This window comes from Solanum pennellii, chromosome 2, assembly GCF_001406875.1.
Source record: "Solanum pennellii chromosome 2, SPENNV200".
Classification (NCBI taxonomy): domain Eukaryota; kingdom Viridiplantae; phylum Streptophyta; class Magnoliopsida; order Solanales; family Solanaceae; genus Solanum; species Solanum pennellii.
The window spans coordinates 52309294-52327127 of NC_028638.1; the positions used below are offsets into that span (position 1 = coordinate 52309294).

A 17834-nucleotide genomic window follows, 5' to 3' on the forward strand; every position below is an offset into this window, starting at 1 on the left:
AGGTGAGATGCCTTTTAGATACTTAGGTGTGCTTCTGAGTTTTAAACGACTATCAATCACTCAACCCGGGATTATAAAATATTATTATTTTATAGAGATATTATTTAATTCGAGAATTTAATATTTATTAATTTAAATAGTGTTTTGGCATTGAATATTTAGGAATGAAATTTCAAAGAATTTGAAACAACCCTCTTGTGAAAATGTCATACATGGAACTTGGGGTAATATATTAATGATCTAGATTACCGCAATAAAATGAATGTTATTAACATATTGAATAGGTGAAAATGATACATGTTGTAGATATCATTGGAGAAACAATATTGATGATAAAATTGAATATGATACAATACCTTTGGAATAAGTTACGTGTAAGGAAACACTTGCATCTATAACACTTTAAAATTTTATGTTGCAATTAGAAAAAATAACACCGAAATTTTCGAAAGTCATAAGAAAAGTTAAAGATGAGTTTGAACTAAACTTAAATTTTAACAAAAAAAAACATGATAGAATCATATTTCACTAAATTTTCTTAGATAAATTTGTATTTTTAAAAAATGATTAATTTATAATTTTGATGAGACCATATATTTATATAGGAATATTTTTATAATATATTATCTTATAGAAATAAGTGATTTTTCCGTGGACTTAAATTGGAATATAAAAAAATTATTATCAAAATAAATTGTTAATTAAACGAGTATTAATTTAGTGAAATTATTGATTAAAACAGAAAACAGAAAAACAAGAGAGTTTGGTATTTAAGATAAATATAATTAGTCCCCAATTCCCGAACCCTACAACATTACCTCTGTCTTTTTCCAGTTAAAACCCCTGCACTCCACTGCCGGCTGCCGCTTCTCGCCGTCAGTTGTCAGCGATCAGGTTTGTTATTGCCTTGTGTACTTTGTATATTATGTACTGTTTAATTTAAAACATGTTATCTCGATCTACCCACATTCATGGCCCAGTTTTGTCACCCAAACTTTAGCTTCTTTACTGACCCAAATTCTTGTCGATATCCGATGCCTCAACTGAAAAATATGGTAATTGATGGTATATATTTCACACTGAGTTTGAAAAATTGGACTATCCTTAAGTCTGTTATATTAGAATTTGATTACCAACTCAGAGTCGTCGAAATTGGGTGTTTCTTTAGGTTAATACTATGAAACTCTATTACATTTATCTTCATTCTCAATCTACAAATTGTCTCTGTTTGTTTGGATTAATTTTTGGCTTTTTATCATTCGATAGGTTACGCTTCTTAAAATTATAATTTATTTTAAAACTATTTTAATTTTAAAACTCTTCAAAGTAAATCAATCCAAATAGGCTAACTTGCTTTTTGACGATTAGTCATGTTTGGGTTGCATTAACTTTTGACTTGCAAAAGTTAATTTTAGACTTTAAAAACACATGATATAAGTCAATCTAAACATGTTCGATGTTTGAAGTTTCCCTTTAATTATACAATTCAAAACTTGAGTTTAATTCAGTTCCTACTAGTTTAATATATTCTTTGATTAATTGGCTTGACAAATTTTAATATTGTAATACTTCTATGATTTTAAAAATTAAAAGAGATATTAACATACATTAGTGTTTTAATATATTTATCTTTTATTTTAAAGGAAAAATAATTTAAATACACAATTATAAGTTTAGTATTCTCTAATTTTCCCTTTTTTTTAGATATTACATAATTCTTTTTTTTTTAAATTTTAATTGAAGTTTAGAGATACATAACCTTCTCTCTCCTATAACACACATTTTCTTAATATTATGCCTATTTTTTCTCCACTAAAACACTCAATCTTCTGAATCACTTTTTAAATTTTGAATTATTACTTTTAATTAAACACATTTCACAACATTTAATATGCAATTTTGAATTTCAAAATTCCAAAGATCTGAAATTTCTGAAAATTTGAACTACCATTGTTCTCTGGTTCTTCTTCTTCTTCTTACTTTATCATCCGTCTCTGGTTCTTCTTCTTCTTCTTACTCCATCATCCGATCTTCTTTTCTTCTTCTTTTCTTCTTGTTCATCATTCTATTACATCATATTAATGGATCCTTTTACGAATAGGAGGATTTATGATTCGGACGATGAAAATTGAAAAGAAAATAGAAAAAAGTCTTTGCATTATCCTATGAATGTTCGGAAGGATTCAAACAAAGATATTGGGGAATCATCTAAATCAAAGGTTGCTAAAATACACCAAAAAAAGAGAAAAGCATCAGCAACCATTATTGTCAGGCCGACATTGCTTCGGGTATGTCTTTTTTATACTTCTTTTAAAATTATAGTACGTTTAAACATATCTTTATAGTGTGTTATAGTGTTTATTTAATTTTATGATACATGAATTAATTGCGTGTTAGATGCCTTTCTATGTATCACGAGTATTTGAAATTGTTATCATGTATCAGAAAATAAGTTTAATATATATCGACTCAGTGTGTTATAGTGTTTAGTCGATGCATTGATACATGAATCAATTGCGTGTCAGATGATTTTATATATATCATGTGTATTTGAAAATAGTTATCATGTATCAGACAATAAGTTTAATACATATCGACTCAGTGTGTTATAGTGGATGCATTGATACATGAATTAGATGTGTATCATATGTTTTTTATGCTATATGAATTTTTGAAAACTGATATCATGTATCAGTAAGGTATTAGTTGTTTATTTAGTATTAGTTGTTTTATTTAGTATTTATATTCAATATCGTTAATTATTTTTTTTTCAAATTGCAGCCATTCAAGTACAAGATACCAACACATCCCATAAGGTTTGCTGTCAATTTTAACAACACTTTTTTGAAGGACTTTGAAAAATATATAGGGGAGAATGTAATCCTACTGTTTAGGGATACATTTTTTGGACCCTTTTTAGATATTACTAAGTGTAATTTTTAGGGCCAAATCACTAAGTGCTTGTTGTTGTTAGAGTTGGAACAAAGCAACCTTAATGTGTTGCATATTAGACATTCAAACGGGTGTATCCTAAAATTTGGTATAGATGAATTTGCAATATTAACTGGACTTAAAGTCAAAGGCAATACCAATGATTTCCAATACCCAAAATCAACTAATTGTATACTTTTCCAAAAGTATTTTCCAGGTGCAGTCAATAGTGTTACCAAGTATCAATTAGTTCAACGGTTTAAGATGGGTAACTGGGAGAACGATCAGGATGCACTNTATTGATACATGAATCAATTGCGTGTCAGATGATTTTATATATATCATGTGTATTTGAAAATAGTTATCATGTATCAGACAATAAGTTTAATACATGTCGACTCAGTGTGTTATAGTGGATGCATTGATACATGAATTAGATGTGTATCATATGTTTTTTATGCTATATGAATTTTTGAAAACTGATATTATGTATCAGTAAGGTATTAGTTGTTTATTTAGTATTAGTTGTTTTATTTATTATTTATATTCAATATCGTTAATTTTTTTTTTCAAATTGCAGCCATTCAAGTACAAGATAAAAAAGATACCAACACATCCCATAAGGTTTGCTGTCAATTTTAACAACACTTTTTTGAAGGACTTTGAAAAATATAGGGGAGAATGTAATCCAACTTTTTAGGGATACACTTTTTGGACCCTTTTTAGATATTACTAAGTGTAATTTTTAGGGCCAAATCACTAAGTGCTTGTTGTTGTTAGAGTTGGAACAAAGCAACCCTAATGTGTTGCATATTAGACATTCAAACGAGTGTATCCTAAAATTTGGTATAGATGAATTTGCAATATTAACTGGACTTAAAATCAAAGGCAATACCAATGATTTCCAATATCCAGAATCAACTAATTGTATGCTTTTCCAAAAGTATTTTCCTGGTGCAGTCAATAGTGTTACTAAGTATCAATTAGTTCAACGGTTTAAGATGGGTAACTGGGAGAACGATCAGGATGCACTCCAAATTTCTATATTGTTCTTTATTCATACATTCGTATTGGCTACTCTTGATAATATAACTATATCTATTGTGGATTTTCTAATGGTTTAAGATGGTAGATATCAAGATTATCCTTGGGGTCAGCTATCATTCTCAAAACTCATCGGTTCACTTAGACAGGATTTTGATGTTAGCAAAAAATTGTATCGATTATATGGGCTGCCGTATGCACTTAATGTATGGATATATGAATGTGCATCCCAGTTAAATTCTGAAATTGCTTTGAAAGAACGAAATATCATCCCAAGAATGTGCAATTGGAGAACGAAATGTCATCCCAAGATTGTGCAATATACATTATTTTTTATATAACTAATTCATGATACTTTGTTTACAAAAATTGTAATTAAGTCACTATTATGTATCATGTACATAAGTTTGTAAACAAAGTATCATGACATTTCGTTCTTTCACAGCAATTTCAGAATTTAACTGGGATGCACATTCGTATATCCATACGTTAAGTGCATACGGCAGCCCATATAATCGATACAATTTTTTGCTAACATCAAAATCCTGTTTAAGTGAACCGATGAGTTTTGAGAATGATAGCTGACCCCAAGGATAATCTTGATATCTACCATCTTCAACCATTAGAAAATCCACAATAGATATAGCTGTATTATCAAGAGTAGCCAATACGAATGTATGAATAAAGAACAATATAGAAATTTGGAGTGCATCCTGATCGTTCTCCCAGTTACCCATCTTAAACCGTTGAACTAATTGATACTTGGTAACACTATTGACTGCACCTGGAAAATACTTTTGGAAAAGTATACAATTAGTTGATTTTGGGTATTGGAAATCATTGGTATTGCCTTTGACTTTAAGTCCAGTTAATATTGCAAATTCATCTATACCAAATTTTAGGATACACCCGTTTGAATGTCTAATATGCAACACATTAAGGTTGCTTTGTTCCAACTCTAACAACAACAAGCACTTAGTGATTTGGCCCTAAAAATTACACTTAGTAATATCTAAAAAGGGTCCAAAAAATGTATCCCTAAACAGTAGGATTACATTCTCCCCTATATATTTTTCAAAGTCCTTCAAAAAAGTGTTGTTAAAATTGACAGCAAACCTTATGGGATGTGTTGGTATCTTGTACTTGAATGGCTGCAATTTGAAAAAAAAATAATTAACGATATTGAATATAAATACTAAATAAAACAACTAATACTAAATAAACAACTAATACCTTACTGATACATGATATCAGTTTTCAAAAATTCATATAGCATAAAAAACATATGATACACATCTAATTCATGTATCAATGCATCCACTATAACACACTGAGTCGATATGTATTAAACTTATTGTCTGATACATGATAACTATTTTCAAATACACATGATATATATAAAATCATCTGACACGCAATTGATTCATGTATCAATGCATCGACTAAACACTATAACACACTGAGTCGATATATATTAAACTTATTTTCTGATACATGATAACAATTTCAAATACTCGTGATACATAGAAAGGCATCTAACACGCAATTAATTCATGTATCATAAAATTAAATAAACACTATAACACACTATAAAGATATGTTTAAACGTACTATAATTTTAAAAGAAGTATAAAAAAGACATACCCGAAGCAATGTCGGCCTGACAATAATGGTTGCTGATGCTTTTCTCTTTTTTTGGTGTATTTTAGCAACCTTTGATTTAGATGATTCCCCAATATCTTTGTTTGAATCCTTCCGAACATTCATAGGATAATGCAAAGACTTTTTTCTATTTTCTTTTCAATTTTCATCGTCCGAATCATAAATCCTCCTATTCGTAAAAGGATCCATTAATATGATGTAATAGAACGATGAACAAGAAGAACGGATGATGGAGTAAGAAGAACCAGAGACGGATGATAGAGTAAGAAGAAGAAGAACCAGAGAACAATGATAGTTCCAATTTTCAGAAATTTCAGATTTTTGAATTTTGAAATTCAAAATTGCATATTAAATGTTGTGAAACGTGTTTAATTAAAAGTAATAATTCAAAATTTAAAAGTGCTTCAGAAGATTGAGTGTTTTAGTGAAGAAAAAATAGACATGATATTGGAGAAGCGTGTGTTATAGAAAAGAGAAGGCTATATATCTCTAAACTTTTATTAAAATTAAAAAAAAAAAGAAATTATGTAATATTTAAAAAAAAGAAAAAATTAGATAATACTAAACTTATAGTTATGTATTTAAGTTATTTTTCCTTATGATTTTTCTTAAATTAAAATCACAAAAATAAAATACCGGTCATTGTTTAAATTGACTCGTCTCTTTTTTTCATTACGTATATCATGAGATTTTTACCCAACTTCCAAGAAGAACAAATGAAATCTCAATGCTACATTAACAAGAGAAAAAAAAAATGAAAATAGAAGTAAGGCGGATATAAATATATGTTGAAAAAAACATAAATATGGTCAGTATGAATTGATGGTTTATCCAGTAATAAAATTTAAGTTTTTTTCTTCATGCATTAATAAATAGCCTATTGTAAAATTTTAATTTGTTTATTAATTGTTAATTTAATAATTCAATACCAATAAATCAACAAGTCGGATTAAATTACTGGTTATACTTTTATTTGGAACAACCCAAATTAAAACATAATAACACAAGTTTGGTGCAAGGTGGGAGTGGCTGGGAGGGGAAAAATTTTCAACACTTAAATTTCAAAAGTGTAGGTTAAAATTTTAAAATAACATGTTAATGTCCCCAATGCACGTCCTGGTGAGTTTTAAATTTTTCATTGGGAGTACGTTCAACATGAGATCTTCTGACAATAAAAATGTGTGTTACATGTTCAACATGAGATCTATATAAGATAAAACGAAAAGCCTGATGTTCATAGCACAAACAATACTATACAAATTTCTTCAGTACAAGTAACCATCTGAAAAGGAGATGTTTGTTTTCCTCATTAAGCTGATTGAATTTAGAGGGAGACTAAGCTGTTTACATATGGAAAGCATCGATCAAGAATTCCAACTTTACTGCTCAGAAATTTTGTTAGACGAGACTTGAAATCGTATGAGCACGTTCTTCTTCCACAAAGAACCACCATTATATCACTGTCAACATGTAAAACTGTGTGGTTCCTTGCTGCACCATCCCCAACAATTTCACTGTCAAGAACAACAATCTCTTTCTCTGACCACATTTTGATTTGGCTACCTATTTGCATTGTATTTGAGTGGGCATTAGCCAAAATGTTTAAGCTGATTATATCACCACTGACATCAACCTTACAGAGCTTTCCACTAAAAGTCCCCAAGAACCCACGAGTGCCATAGCTTTCAAGGAGCTGTGTCCTCCCCTTTGTTAGATCAAAAGCAAGAATATTCTTACTTGTCATCCAGTAAACAACACCATTCACATGGATCCCTGATTTTGGAAATATTGTTCTACTTCCAAAGCACATCTCCTCAGCAATTTTCCAACAACCCTCTCTGGAGTAATATATATCAAATTCAGTTGCCTTATCAAAATCTGTGGATGGAAAAGCACATATAATTTTGTACTCTGCTACAAAGTTGAGCAATGATGGTTCAAATAAGAGCACAATTGCTGGATCTGATCCATGATTAGCATTTGATTTTGGTAGTTCCTTCCACTGCTTAGTAAAAGGATTACATATGTAGTAGACCTTGTCCCCTTCACGACCTCGGCAACAAAGCAGTCCATTGGAGGAGGATTTGATGTCAACGGGCTCAGGCAAGAAGTTAAGAATTGGATCTGGCACCCCACAAGAGTTTGCGTCAATGGGTATAAGAAAAGGAGAACCCCTGTTAATCTGGGAAAAGATGCCTGATGTACTCTTACAAGAAAGTGACTGCTTGTGGGCAAAAAGTGGAGCCGAAATCTGGAGTCTCCAGTCCCTACAAACAGCTTGGAATTTGACAACTGATTTGGCAGGAAGGAAGGGAAGCGCATTCTCCTTGATGATGTCCTCTAAATCCAGATAAATCCTATTACTTCGTGCAGCAAGGTTTGGTATTTTTCCACGATCCATTACTGCAATCTAAATAAATTTAATCCATTGTCAAACAACAACACTAATCTAAATATAGAATTATTTATTTGAAATACTCAATTTAGGACAACTGGAATTAAAAGCTCCATTCTTCTCCTCCCAACATTATAATTGTTAAGTATGCAGATGCAGAAACTCCCAAAACAAGATTTTCATACCATGGAAGCAGAAATTTTCGGGTAACAACAAATGCTAAGATTGTAAATGGAGCTTGTTGATGACTAGGAGAATATTGCATTTTCAAGTAGGCCAGAAATATCTTTGAAACCATATTTTCCCAAGACACCACAATGAGGGTGAATATCACAGTAAAATATAATAGAGAATTTAATGTATTCAATTGGACCACTAGTCGGTCATTACGTGAACATTAGTTATCAGTCACAACTTGGCATTTCCATATTTCATATTTCTTACTCAGCAATCACTAGACAGAGACCAGGGCTATCTAAGGTAAATACCAATAACAAAAAGTAGAAAGGAAAATCTAATTTATGTAAGGATCCATCGTGTATTTGAAAAAATACTTAAGATTTTGATTCTAACCCATAAGAAGATGGAAATATTTTAAATCATCAACAGTAACCATTCTGTCTGCCACATATAAGCATGGCTTAGATATCAAACTTTCATGTTACTTACAAGACAACAACCTACTGATTACTACAGGAGGAGCAGAACATTAAAGGCTAATCAGGATCAAATTTCACTGTATGTTCTAAAGAAAAAATACGGAATATGCACAAAAACCACAAAATCTTATGAAGAAGCCATAAGAAGGAAGAATGGATTGCAGTCACTGATGGTTAAGACAGTGCAACAACAGTCTCCTTCTTGTTTTTTCAATCTTCAGTTACTAAAGATAACCAAATGCCTCTAACATCTTGAGGGTTCAGTTTTGACTTGCTTTAACTTGATGCATAACCAGTTCAAATTTGACCAAATCCGCCCACCATTTTACACCTCTAAATTCAGTCAAGATTGTTGCTTTTTATTTTCTATACAACAACAACACACCCAATCTAATGGGATCAGGGGAGGGTAGAAATTAAGACGCACGAAGGACATACTCCCTACCTGGGGTAGGGAGAATATTTCCGATGGACCACTGGCTCAAAAAAGAAGTTATGATGCAAGAAAATAATTTTCTTGACATTCTTGAAGATCAAATGACGTTAATCTCTTCCAGCAATACTGGAAAGACGGTACTCTATATTAAAATATATCTAAAAGTATACTTGATGAACAACATAACATATCAACAAAACGTTCTCTCAAGAAAAACATATCAACTAAATTGGCATAGAAATCTCAAAAAAAAAAAGAAAAGAAGAAGAGAACAGATTGCGAAAACTAGAATGTACAAAAAGCCTAATCTGAATATCACATAAAAAGATAAGAACAATCCAAAAACTCTCAAATTATGGTGTGATCAAAGCGAAACACCCCAAATTATTATGTACTGTAAGCACACCAAAACCCTAAATTGAATGATTTAGAAAATAAGAATCAATACCTGACTGAATCTTCTATCAAGAGAGTAATTCAATAATTGTTGTTGAGCAAGAATAATGGATCCCGCTCATACTCAACGCTCAACTCTTTTATACTGCGAGACTCGAATTAACGACTCCTTCGAGTTTTTTTTTTTTCAAACTTTTCTTACTAAAATAAATAAAATAAAATATTAAGTACAACAGAACACACACTCTATTTTTAAGATATTGCATCCCTCAAAGTTTTAAAATTAAACACAATAAGTACATGATTTAATGATAAAAGATAACTTTCTATTTTTAAAATCAAATAGTTACACGCTTATTTTATAATATAGAAATTATACAAAAGTATAATAATTTAAACAGGCATGCATTTCCTGTTTATATGACTGTAATATTTTGAAATATCTAATAATATTTTTACTATTAATTAGGATTTATTTTTCAATATTTAGCTGACTAATATTTAATAAAGATGATTTGATAAAATTACATTTATCAACGTATTTTCTGCATCAAATAAATAGTAAACAACTATTGTTGAACAAATAAAATATTCATTGATATTTTAATTAAAGTCAGATGACTTTAAGTTATAAAACACGAATTCTATCCTATAGTCAGGATTATTTCTTAGAAATATGTAGAGTGGAAATGATGCTAGTGGCGAAGTTGTAGCCAAAAATAAAAAAATTATGTAATAACAATATCTAAGTGAAGTTGCGTAATTTTCCGTAAAAGAAAAATTCAGTCACTCTGGTAAATGACGACTACTGAAATTACCCCTGCTCTAGCACCTCCATTTGGCATATATTTCATGGGAGCTTCTAAAGCAAAAGAATTAAGTTACTTAGGAGCTTTCAAAGCAAAAGAATTTAGTTTCTCACCTGCTGTTCAATGTGGCAAATAAAATTAGAAACCTTAGATCTTCTTTCTCCATTTTTATATCAACAAGGCATGAATAAAGCATATATATAAAGGCGAAAAGTTATCACCAGCGGCGCTCAGTACTCCATACCAGAGAGTGTTCCAAGCTATATGTGTTGGGAGAAGAAATAGGATATTAGTATCATTATCATTCTAACTGTGGCTTATTAAGAAACTATTATGAGGAAGAGAAGGGAAATAGGACTTTTAGATTGATAACTCCATAGATGGGAGTTTGAATTACAGGGATTTTGCAGAGAAGAAGAAGAAGAAGTGTATTCAAGTGAAGTGTATTTTGTTACATTCAATCTGGACTGCATTCTAGCTATATTTATACAATTACTAATCTATTGTTTTGTTTGTAACTAACTAACTAACTCACACTAAACTTGCTTCTAACTAACTTCTAACAGATTCTTCACACCATAAGTTTGTTGATATCATTCACTGATCAACACTCCTCCTCAAACTTATGGTTGAAAGACATTCTTCATTCCCAGTTTACTTAACAGTACATCATGCTGTATCTTTCCCAAACTCTTAGTAAGCAGATCAGCCAATTGCTCCTTGGTATTTACATGTGTTGTCTTCAGCATTCCTTGACAAATTCTTTCTCTAACAAAATGACAATCAATGTCAATATGCTTTGTTCTTTCATGAAAGATTGGATTTGCAGCAATCTGAATAGCTGCTTTACTGTCACATACCATATTCACAGGAAGACTCACATTGACTCCTAATTCTTTATACAAACCTATCAGCCACGTTACTTCAGCTGCACAAGCAGCCATGCTTCTAAACTCTGCCTCTGCTGAGCTTCTTGAAACTGTCTCTTGTTTCTTAGATTTCCAAGAGATTAATCCTTCTCCTAGCTTAACCAAATAACCTGTAACTGATCTTCTAGTCTCCATACATGCTCCCCAATCAGAGTCACAAAAAGCAGTAAGTTGTGTAGTATTGCCTATTGGCATTAGCAATCCTAAGCCAGGAGCTTCTTTGATATACCTAACAACTCTCAGTGCTGCCTCCATATGTGATTCCTTAGGACAATGCATGAACTGACTTAAAACTTGAGTAGAGAAAGCTAAGTCTGGTCTTGTCATGGTGAGATATAGAAGCCTGCCTACAAGTCTCTGATACTTTGTAGGATCTGTAAGAATTTTGTCACTCTTGATACATTCATTAGGAACCTGTTCATCATATTGAAGAGAGGTGAGTTTCTTGTTGACTTCTAGTGGTGTGCCAGCAAGTTTAGCTCCTCCTAGTCCAGAGTCTGAGATCAATTCAAGTGCATACTTCCTTTGTGTCATCAAGATACCTTCACTAGATCTAGAGAACTCAATTCCTAGGAAAAACTTTAGTTCTCCTAAATCCTTCATTTTGAACTTCATTTGAATATCATGTCTAGTATCATTCAACAATTGATGATTACTTCCTGTGATCAGTAGATCATCAACATATACCAACACAATCACAATATCACCATCAACACTCTTTGTAAATAATGAGTAATCATAGTGACTTTGTTTGAACCCCATCTGTACTAATGCCTCAGTTAATTTGACATTCCACTGCCTTGGTGCCTGTTTTAAACCATACAAAGATTTGTTTAATTTGCAGACCTTCTTACACTCCCCCTGTCTAGCAAAACCAAGAGGAATATCCATATATACTTCCTCTTGTAAATCTCCATTCAGAAAGGCATTATGGACATCCATTTGATAGATATACCAGCCTTTAGAAGCAGCAAGAGCCACAACAGCTCTAACTGTCACCATTTTAGCAACAGGACTGAAAGTTTCTCCATAATCAACCCCTTCCTTCTGACTATAACCCTTGGCAACAAGTCGAGCCTTGAATCTCTCCACTTCACCAGATGCTAAAAATTTGATTTTATATACCCATCTACAGCCAATAGACTTCTTACCAGGTGGTAAATCAACAATAGTCCAAGTCTGATTACTCTCCAATGCAGCTATTTCAAGTGCCATTGCTTTCACCCAGTCAGGATTAGAGGCAGCTTCTTTAAAAGAAGTAGGTTCACTTACAGCTGAATAAGCTTGTAACACTTGTTGATAGCCAGATGACAGGTTAGAATAAGTAATGTGATTAGATAGGGGATAAGAACACCTAGTATTCATAGTATGTGTCACAAAATCCTGTAGCCATAATGGAGGTCTACTTGTTCTGCCAGATCTTCTTAGAGGTGCAACTGAAGTAGAAGTAACATTGTCTGAAGTAGAAGGTGCAGTTATATGTGTTGATAAGGAACCATCATCAGGTGGTAACATATCAAGAACTGGAAACATTGGGTTGGAAGAAGCTTGGAGATGTTTGAAGGGAAATATATGTTCCTGAAATACTACATTTCTATTCACAAAGAAAGAATGATTATGTAAATCATATAGTAAATAACCCTTCTGTGTGGAAGAATACCCCAAAAACACTGCAGGAATAGCTTTGGAGGAAAATTTGTCCTGCACATTTGTACAAGCAGCATAACAAAGGCAGCCAAATACTTTGATGTGAGTAAGTGATGGAGAATGCATATAGAGTTTCTCAAAAGAAGACTTGTAGGCTAGAAGCCTAGATGGAAGTCTGTTCAGAATATACACAGCAGTCATGACACATTCACCCCAAAATCTGAGAGGTATAGAGGCTTGAAACCTGAGAGCTCTGGCCACAGCTAGAATAGTTCTGTGTTTTCTTTCAGCTATCCCATTTTGCTGAGGTGTATAAACACATGTACTCTGGTGAAGAATTCCCAATTCACTCAATAAACTTTGAACAGCAGCACTGAAGAACTCACATCCATTATCAGTTCTCAATATTTTAACCTTAGTGGAAAACACATTCTGAACTTGAAGAAGAAAATGTTTCAGCACCACAATTGTATCAGCTTTAGAAGTAACTAAGTATATCCAAGTGTATCGACTGAAATCATCCACAATTGTAACAAAGTATCTTTTATTATTATGAGTTGGTACCCTATAGGGACCCCAAACATCACAATGTAGTAATTCAAACACATTCTTAGACATATGAGAGCTGACAGGAAAAGGAAGTTTTGTATGTTTAGCTAGAGGACATACAGTACAATGTGAATGACTAGTACTTCTGAGATTCTTAAGAGATTCATGCCTCCTTATAATATCAATAGGAGCATGACCTAAACGTTTGTGCCAAACATCAAGACCAACAGATTGAGACACAGAATTAACAACAGTTTTATTGAACTTGGACTGATCAAGACCTCTATTACTATTGACCAGCTCCTTTGGAATAGAATGACTTGGTCCTTCCTGCAGTATGTAGAGTCCATTTTCTTCTTTACCAATCCCCTTCACCTGACCAGTGGAGAGGTCCTGAAATATACAAAAATCAGGAAAGAAGCCAACCATACAATGTAACTCTTTAGTGATCTTGGATACTGACAGTAGATTAAACTTGAAGTCAGGCAAGAACAATACATTGGATATAGAATGATTGTCTAATACACTGGTTGTTCCAACATGAGACACAGGAATCACTTTGCCATCAGGTAGATGAACACTACTATTTGTATGATCATGCACTTGCTTAGCATTAATAAGTGTTTGCAACTTAGAAGTGATATGATGAGTGGCTCCAGTGTCAATTATCCACCTATTACCTTCATATGCACATAGAAATGCTTTAAGAGAACTACCTGCATCATTAACAGCAGCTACATTGACTGAAGACTGAGCTGTAGAATCATGACCATGAGTAGTTAACATCTGCAAAATTTGCTTATACTGATCTGGAGTGAAGAAGGCTCCTGATTGTGAATTTGCATTTGTAACTCCTGCACTTTGAGTAGTATTTCCTCTAACTTCAGAATCATTTGAATATACATGTTCAGCTTGGTTTGCATACACTCCAGGCTTAAGAGGTTTCCTTTTAGACTTAAAATCAGCAGGGTAACCAACAATTTTGTAGCACTGATCCTTGGTGTGACCTCTGCAACCACAATGTTCACACTGCAAGAGAAACTTCCTACTCTTGTTGCCAAAAGATGAAGAACTTGCACCACCACTGTAACCTCCACTTTGAGAACTATATCCATGTGTAGCATTGTCTGAATAAGAGTTGCTTGTAGAACCTGAATACAAACTGCCTGTAGAACTTCTAGATGTACTTGCTCCATTTCTGTTAGAATATAATGTTGTTCCTTCGATTACACCAGATGAGCTAGAACCTACACTTAGATTTCTTTGAATTTCCTGATCAACTAAGAGTGCATAAGCTTTATTAAGTGTAGGAATAGGACTCATCATTAGAATCTGACTTCTAGGTTGAGAATAGGACTCATTTAATCCCATCAGAAACTGCAACAATCTTTGATATTCACAATGCTCTCCAAACTTCTTAGACTCTGGACAAGGACAACTAGGACATGGCATTAGAGAGTCATACTCATCCCAAAGATCCCTCAATCTAGAATGATAGTCAGCAATAGACAAAGTGCCTTGAATCAGAGTGTGAATCTCTCTATGTAAGTGAAAAATCCTAGATCCATTAACAGTATCAAATCGTTCCTTCAAATCCATCCATACTTTCCTTGCATCTGATGCATATACAACAGAACTAATCAAACCAGGTCTGACAGCATTCATTATCCAGCTTAGTACTACTGCATTACATTTCTCCCACAGATCATGTAATTCAGGTTCGAATCTAGATTTAGGAAATCTTCCATCAACAAATCCTAATTTGCTTCTACCTATCAGCCCAATTCTGAAGGATCTACTCCATAAGGCATAGTTTTCAGAACCAGTGAGTTGTAAGGAAATTAAAGAGCTACCTGCAGTATCAGTGTGTTGAAGATAGAGTGGATGATTATGATCAATTGCTGGAAATGAAGTTGTGCTTGTAGTACCACTACCAGCTCCACCATTACCAGCTGTTTCTCTTTCACTAGAACTATTAACTGCCATACTTTGAATGTTGTTCTTTTTCGAAAATCACCTGGATCTGTTGGTGAATCTAAGCATCTGAAATTGATTTTAGCAGAAGCTAGCTACGATCAATAGCTCTGATACCATGATAACTCCATAGATGGGAGTTTGAATTACAGGGATTTTGCAGAGAAGAAGAAGAAGAAGTGTATTCAAGTGAAGTGTATTTTGTTACATTCAATCTGGACTGCATTCTAGCTATATTTATACAATTACTAATCTATTGTTTTGTTTGTAACTAACTAACTAACTCACACTAAACTTGCTTCTAACTAACTTCTAACAGATTCTTCACACCATAAGTTTGTTGATATCATTCACTGATCAACATAGATGATTGAGGAAATGTCCATTTAAGCATCTGGTTGCTCAAAGCTCCACGAGAGTACCAACTGAAATTTATGCGAGGCCTTTTTGAATAAACTATTTCTGCATCTTCTAACCAAAGTAATTGCTTATTATCCAGCCACATATGGCTCCTCATTCTAACTTTACTTAATGAATCCTTTATCTACATGATTATTATATGCAACCTTTTGTGGTAGTAGAGCTTGAACATTGCAAAAGAGCCAGGTGATACCGCAGGCTGGAGATTCAGAACACTGAAGCTGAAGTTGCAGTTGACACAGGTGATAACAGAACTGGCTGACATCAAAGAACTAGAAGCACTTTTTGCTATTTGTGAAAAGGTGAGATTTATATTATAAATCAATCTCCATTTCATCAGTAGCATTCTGACTCTTATCTGTAGCTGATTTAACACCACCTTCAGCAGGAGCTTGAGGCTTCCAAAATGGTGGTGGCCAAGATAATTGAGTTGTATTAATATTATCTTTGCTGTCGGAGTCCTCCTTGCCTCTGATCTGAGGAGATACATCTAATGAGTCGACTGGTTTAACTGGCTTGTCCCTCTCAGATGAAGTTCCCTCAACTAAATCAACTCTAGGTGTTGATGAACGGCCTGTAGCAATGGTAGCTGAAGGAAAAGCCTTCTCTGGTGGAACAACTGGTTTATAACTTGATGGTAGGAGATCATCCCAGTTCTCCAAAAGCTCCTTGTACACCTTACGAAGAGTAACCTCAGTTAGTCCAGTCACCTTACATATTTCAGCCTGGGTCTTCCGCTTGTCCTCTAGTTGACATGCCAAATATATAGCAGCAGCAGAGATGCTAATTGGATTCCTTCTAGTGCAAAAGCATTTATTGATGATTACTTCACCAATGTGAGTCGCCAGCTCCTGATGCAAAGGTTGTGCAAGATACAGTCAAAGGATTTAGTAAATACAGAGGAACGTTTAAGTAAACTAAACAATAACTTCTTGATGAAATTGAGTAAAAACATAGGACCAACATGACATGACTTATTCGCAGTCTCAAACAAATTGATTGGGAAAGAGAGTTTTTATCGGCTATTGATTTTTTGTTAATGACAATAGTATATACAATTATCTAAGGTTACTGATTACTAACTTCTGAATGAACCAGTTAGGTACCTGAGCAGATTTATTCAGCTGAAGGAGTGTACAAAACCTTGGCATATGGACTGATATAGAATTACTATTGATAGGTTGACTGAGTTGTAACGCTTCTCCAAGAATCTTTATGTACTTCCCGATTTCCTTCTGAGGTAAATTGGCTGCAACTGATATTTCCTAGTTATCAATTAATCCAAATTAGAGAAGCGCAGAAAAATCAGAAAGTTCATGGAAGTTTTTTTATGAAATGCATCTCAGACTACCACTCAGTTGCAAAAAATTAAGCATCCAGTGGAAGAGGCGAAAAAAGCCAAATGTTCAGTTGACCTACAATTGGAAGAATGTCTGATTCTTTCAAATTAAACATGGTATACAAATTACAATCAACAACCATTGACAAAGACACACTAGCATAATATAAAAAATGACATGTTAGCAATATTGAGACCCCCCCCCCCTCTCTCCCTCTCTAGCTCACTTACTAGAAGAATGACAATTGACAATAGTAAAACAATGGCAGTACTTCACATTCAATACATGAATGATGCTTTCTACATTGTCGTTGCTATTTCGAAGCACTGTTCTATTTCATGGAGTATATGTTTAACATAGACCAAGAAACAAAATTCAAATTGTGAGCTTAAGGTTATTGACCATTTACTTGGGTTTAAGTGCAATCAAATGGGTAGTATCTCTTAACCACTTTAAAGTTAGCAGCAAATGTATTGTCTATGGTCAATCCCAGGGCATCATCGATGCAACTATACTGCAACTCCAGGTTCGGCACACTAATAAAGGAAACAAGGGAAGGGAAGAGGAAAGAAGTACAAGAGTTCCCCATCTCTTGTTTGTTCCTAGAAAAACACGGGAAAAGAACATTGGGGGGGGGGACTAG

General features: G+C 33.3%; 3 protein-coding genes and 1 long non-coding RNA gene across 6 annotated transcripts in view; 1 reads left to right on the forward strand and 3 right to left on the reverse strand.

The window, feature by feature from the left end:
• The first annotated feature begins 670 nt into the window (after window positions 1-670).
• LOC107009495 lies at window positions 671-3754 on the forward strand. Of its 2 annotated transcripts, XR_001455418.2 has the most exons (3): window positions 777-894; window positions 2102-2288; window positions 3512-3754. It is a non-coding gene; the product is annotated as an uncharacterized LOC107009495 (long non-coding RNA). The 2 variants fall into 2 exon arrangements; XR_003576434.1 differs by lacking the exon at window positions 3512-3754 and having other exon boundaries at window positions 671-894; window positions 2102-2249.
• A 2984-nt stretch (window positions 3755-6738) lies between these two features.
• LOC107010463 (F-box protein At5g07610-like) lies at window positions 6739-9732 on the reverse strand. 2 transcript variants are annotated; one of them, XM_027914411.1, is made up of 2 exons: window positions 9576-9732; window positions 6739-8040 (listed from the first exon to the last, which is right to left on the reverse strand). In XM_027914411.1, the coding sequence occupies exon 2, from the start codon at window positions 8036-8038 to the stop codon at window positions 6962-6964; it is 1077 nt and encodes a 358-aa protein (XP_027770212.1). In that variant the 5' UTR covers window positions 8039-8040; window positions 9576-9732; the 3' UTR covers window positions 6739-6961. The 2 variants fall into 2 exon arrangements, with proteins under 2 accessions (XP_027770212.1, XP_015065235.1); XM_015209749.2 differs by having other exon boundaries at window positions 6739-8047.
• A 3984-nt stretch (window positions 9733-13716) lies between these two features.
• On the reverse strand, window positions 13717-15492 carry LOC114075956. Its single transcript, XM_027914139.1, has 2 exons — window positions 14174-15492; window positions 13717-13850 (listed from the first exon to the last, which is right to left on the reverse strand). The coding sequence occupies exons 1-2, from the start codon at window positions 15441-15443 to the stop codon at window positions 13816-13818; spliced, it is 1305 nt and encodes a 434-aa protein (XP_027769940.1). The 5' UTR covers window positions 15444-15492; the 3' UTR covers window positions 13717-13815.
• Window positions 15493-15596: 104 nt separating this feature from the next.
• The window catches only part of LOC107009224 (plant-specific TFIIB-related protein 1), a 3877-nt gene continuing 1639 nt past the window's right edge, over window positions 15597-17834 (reverse strand). Inside the window, exons 2-3 of the mRNA XM_015208527.2 lie at window positions 16958-17116; window positions 15597-16702 (exon numbers count right to left, since the gene is read on the reverse strand). Coding sequence (XP_015064013.1) covers window positions 16166-16702; window positions 16958-17116 — 696 coding nt within the window. The 3' untranslated portion in view covers window positions 15597-16165. The remainder of the gene's footprint in view (window positions 16703-16957; window positions 17117-17834) is intronic.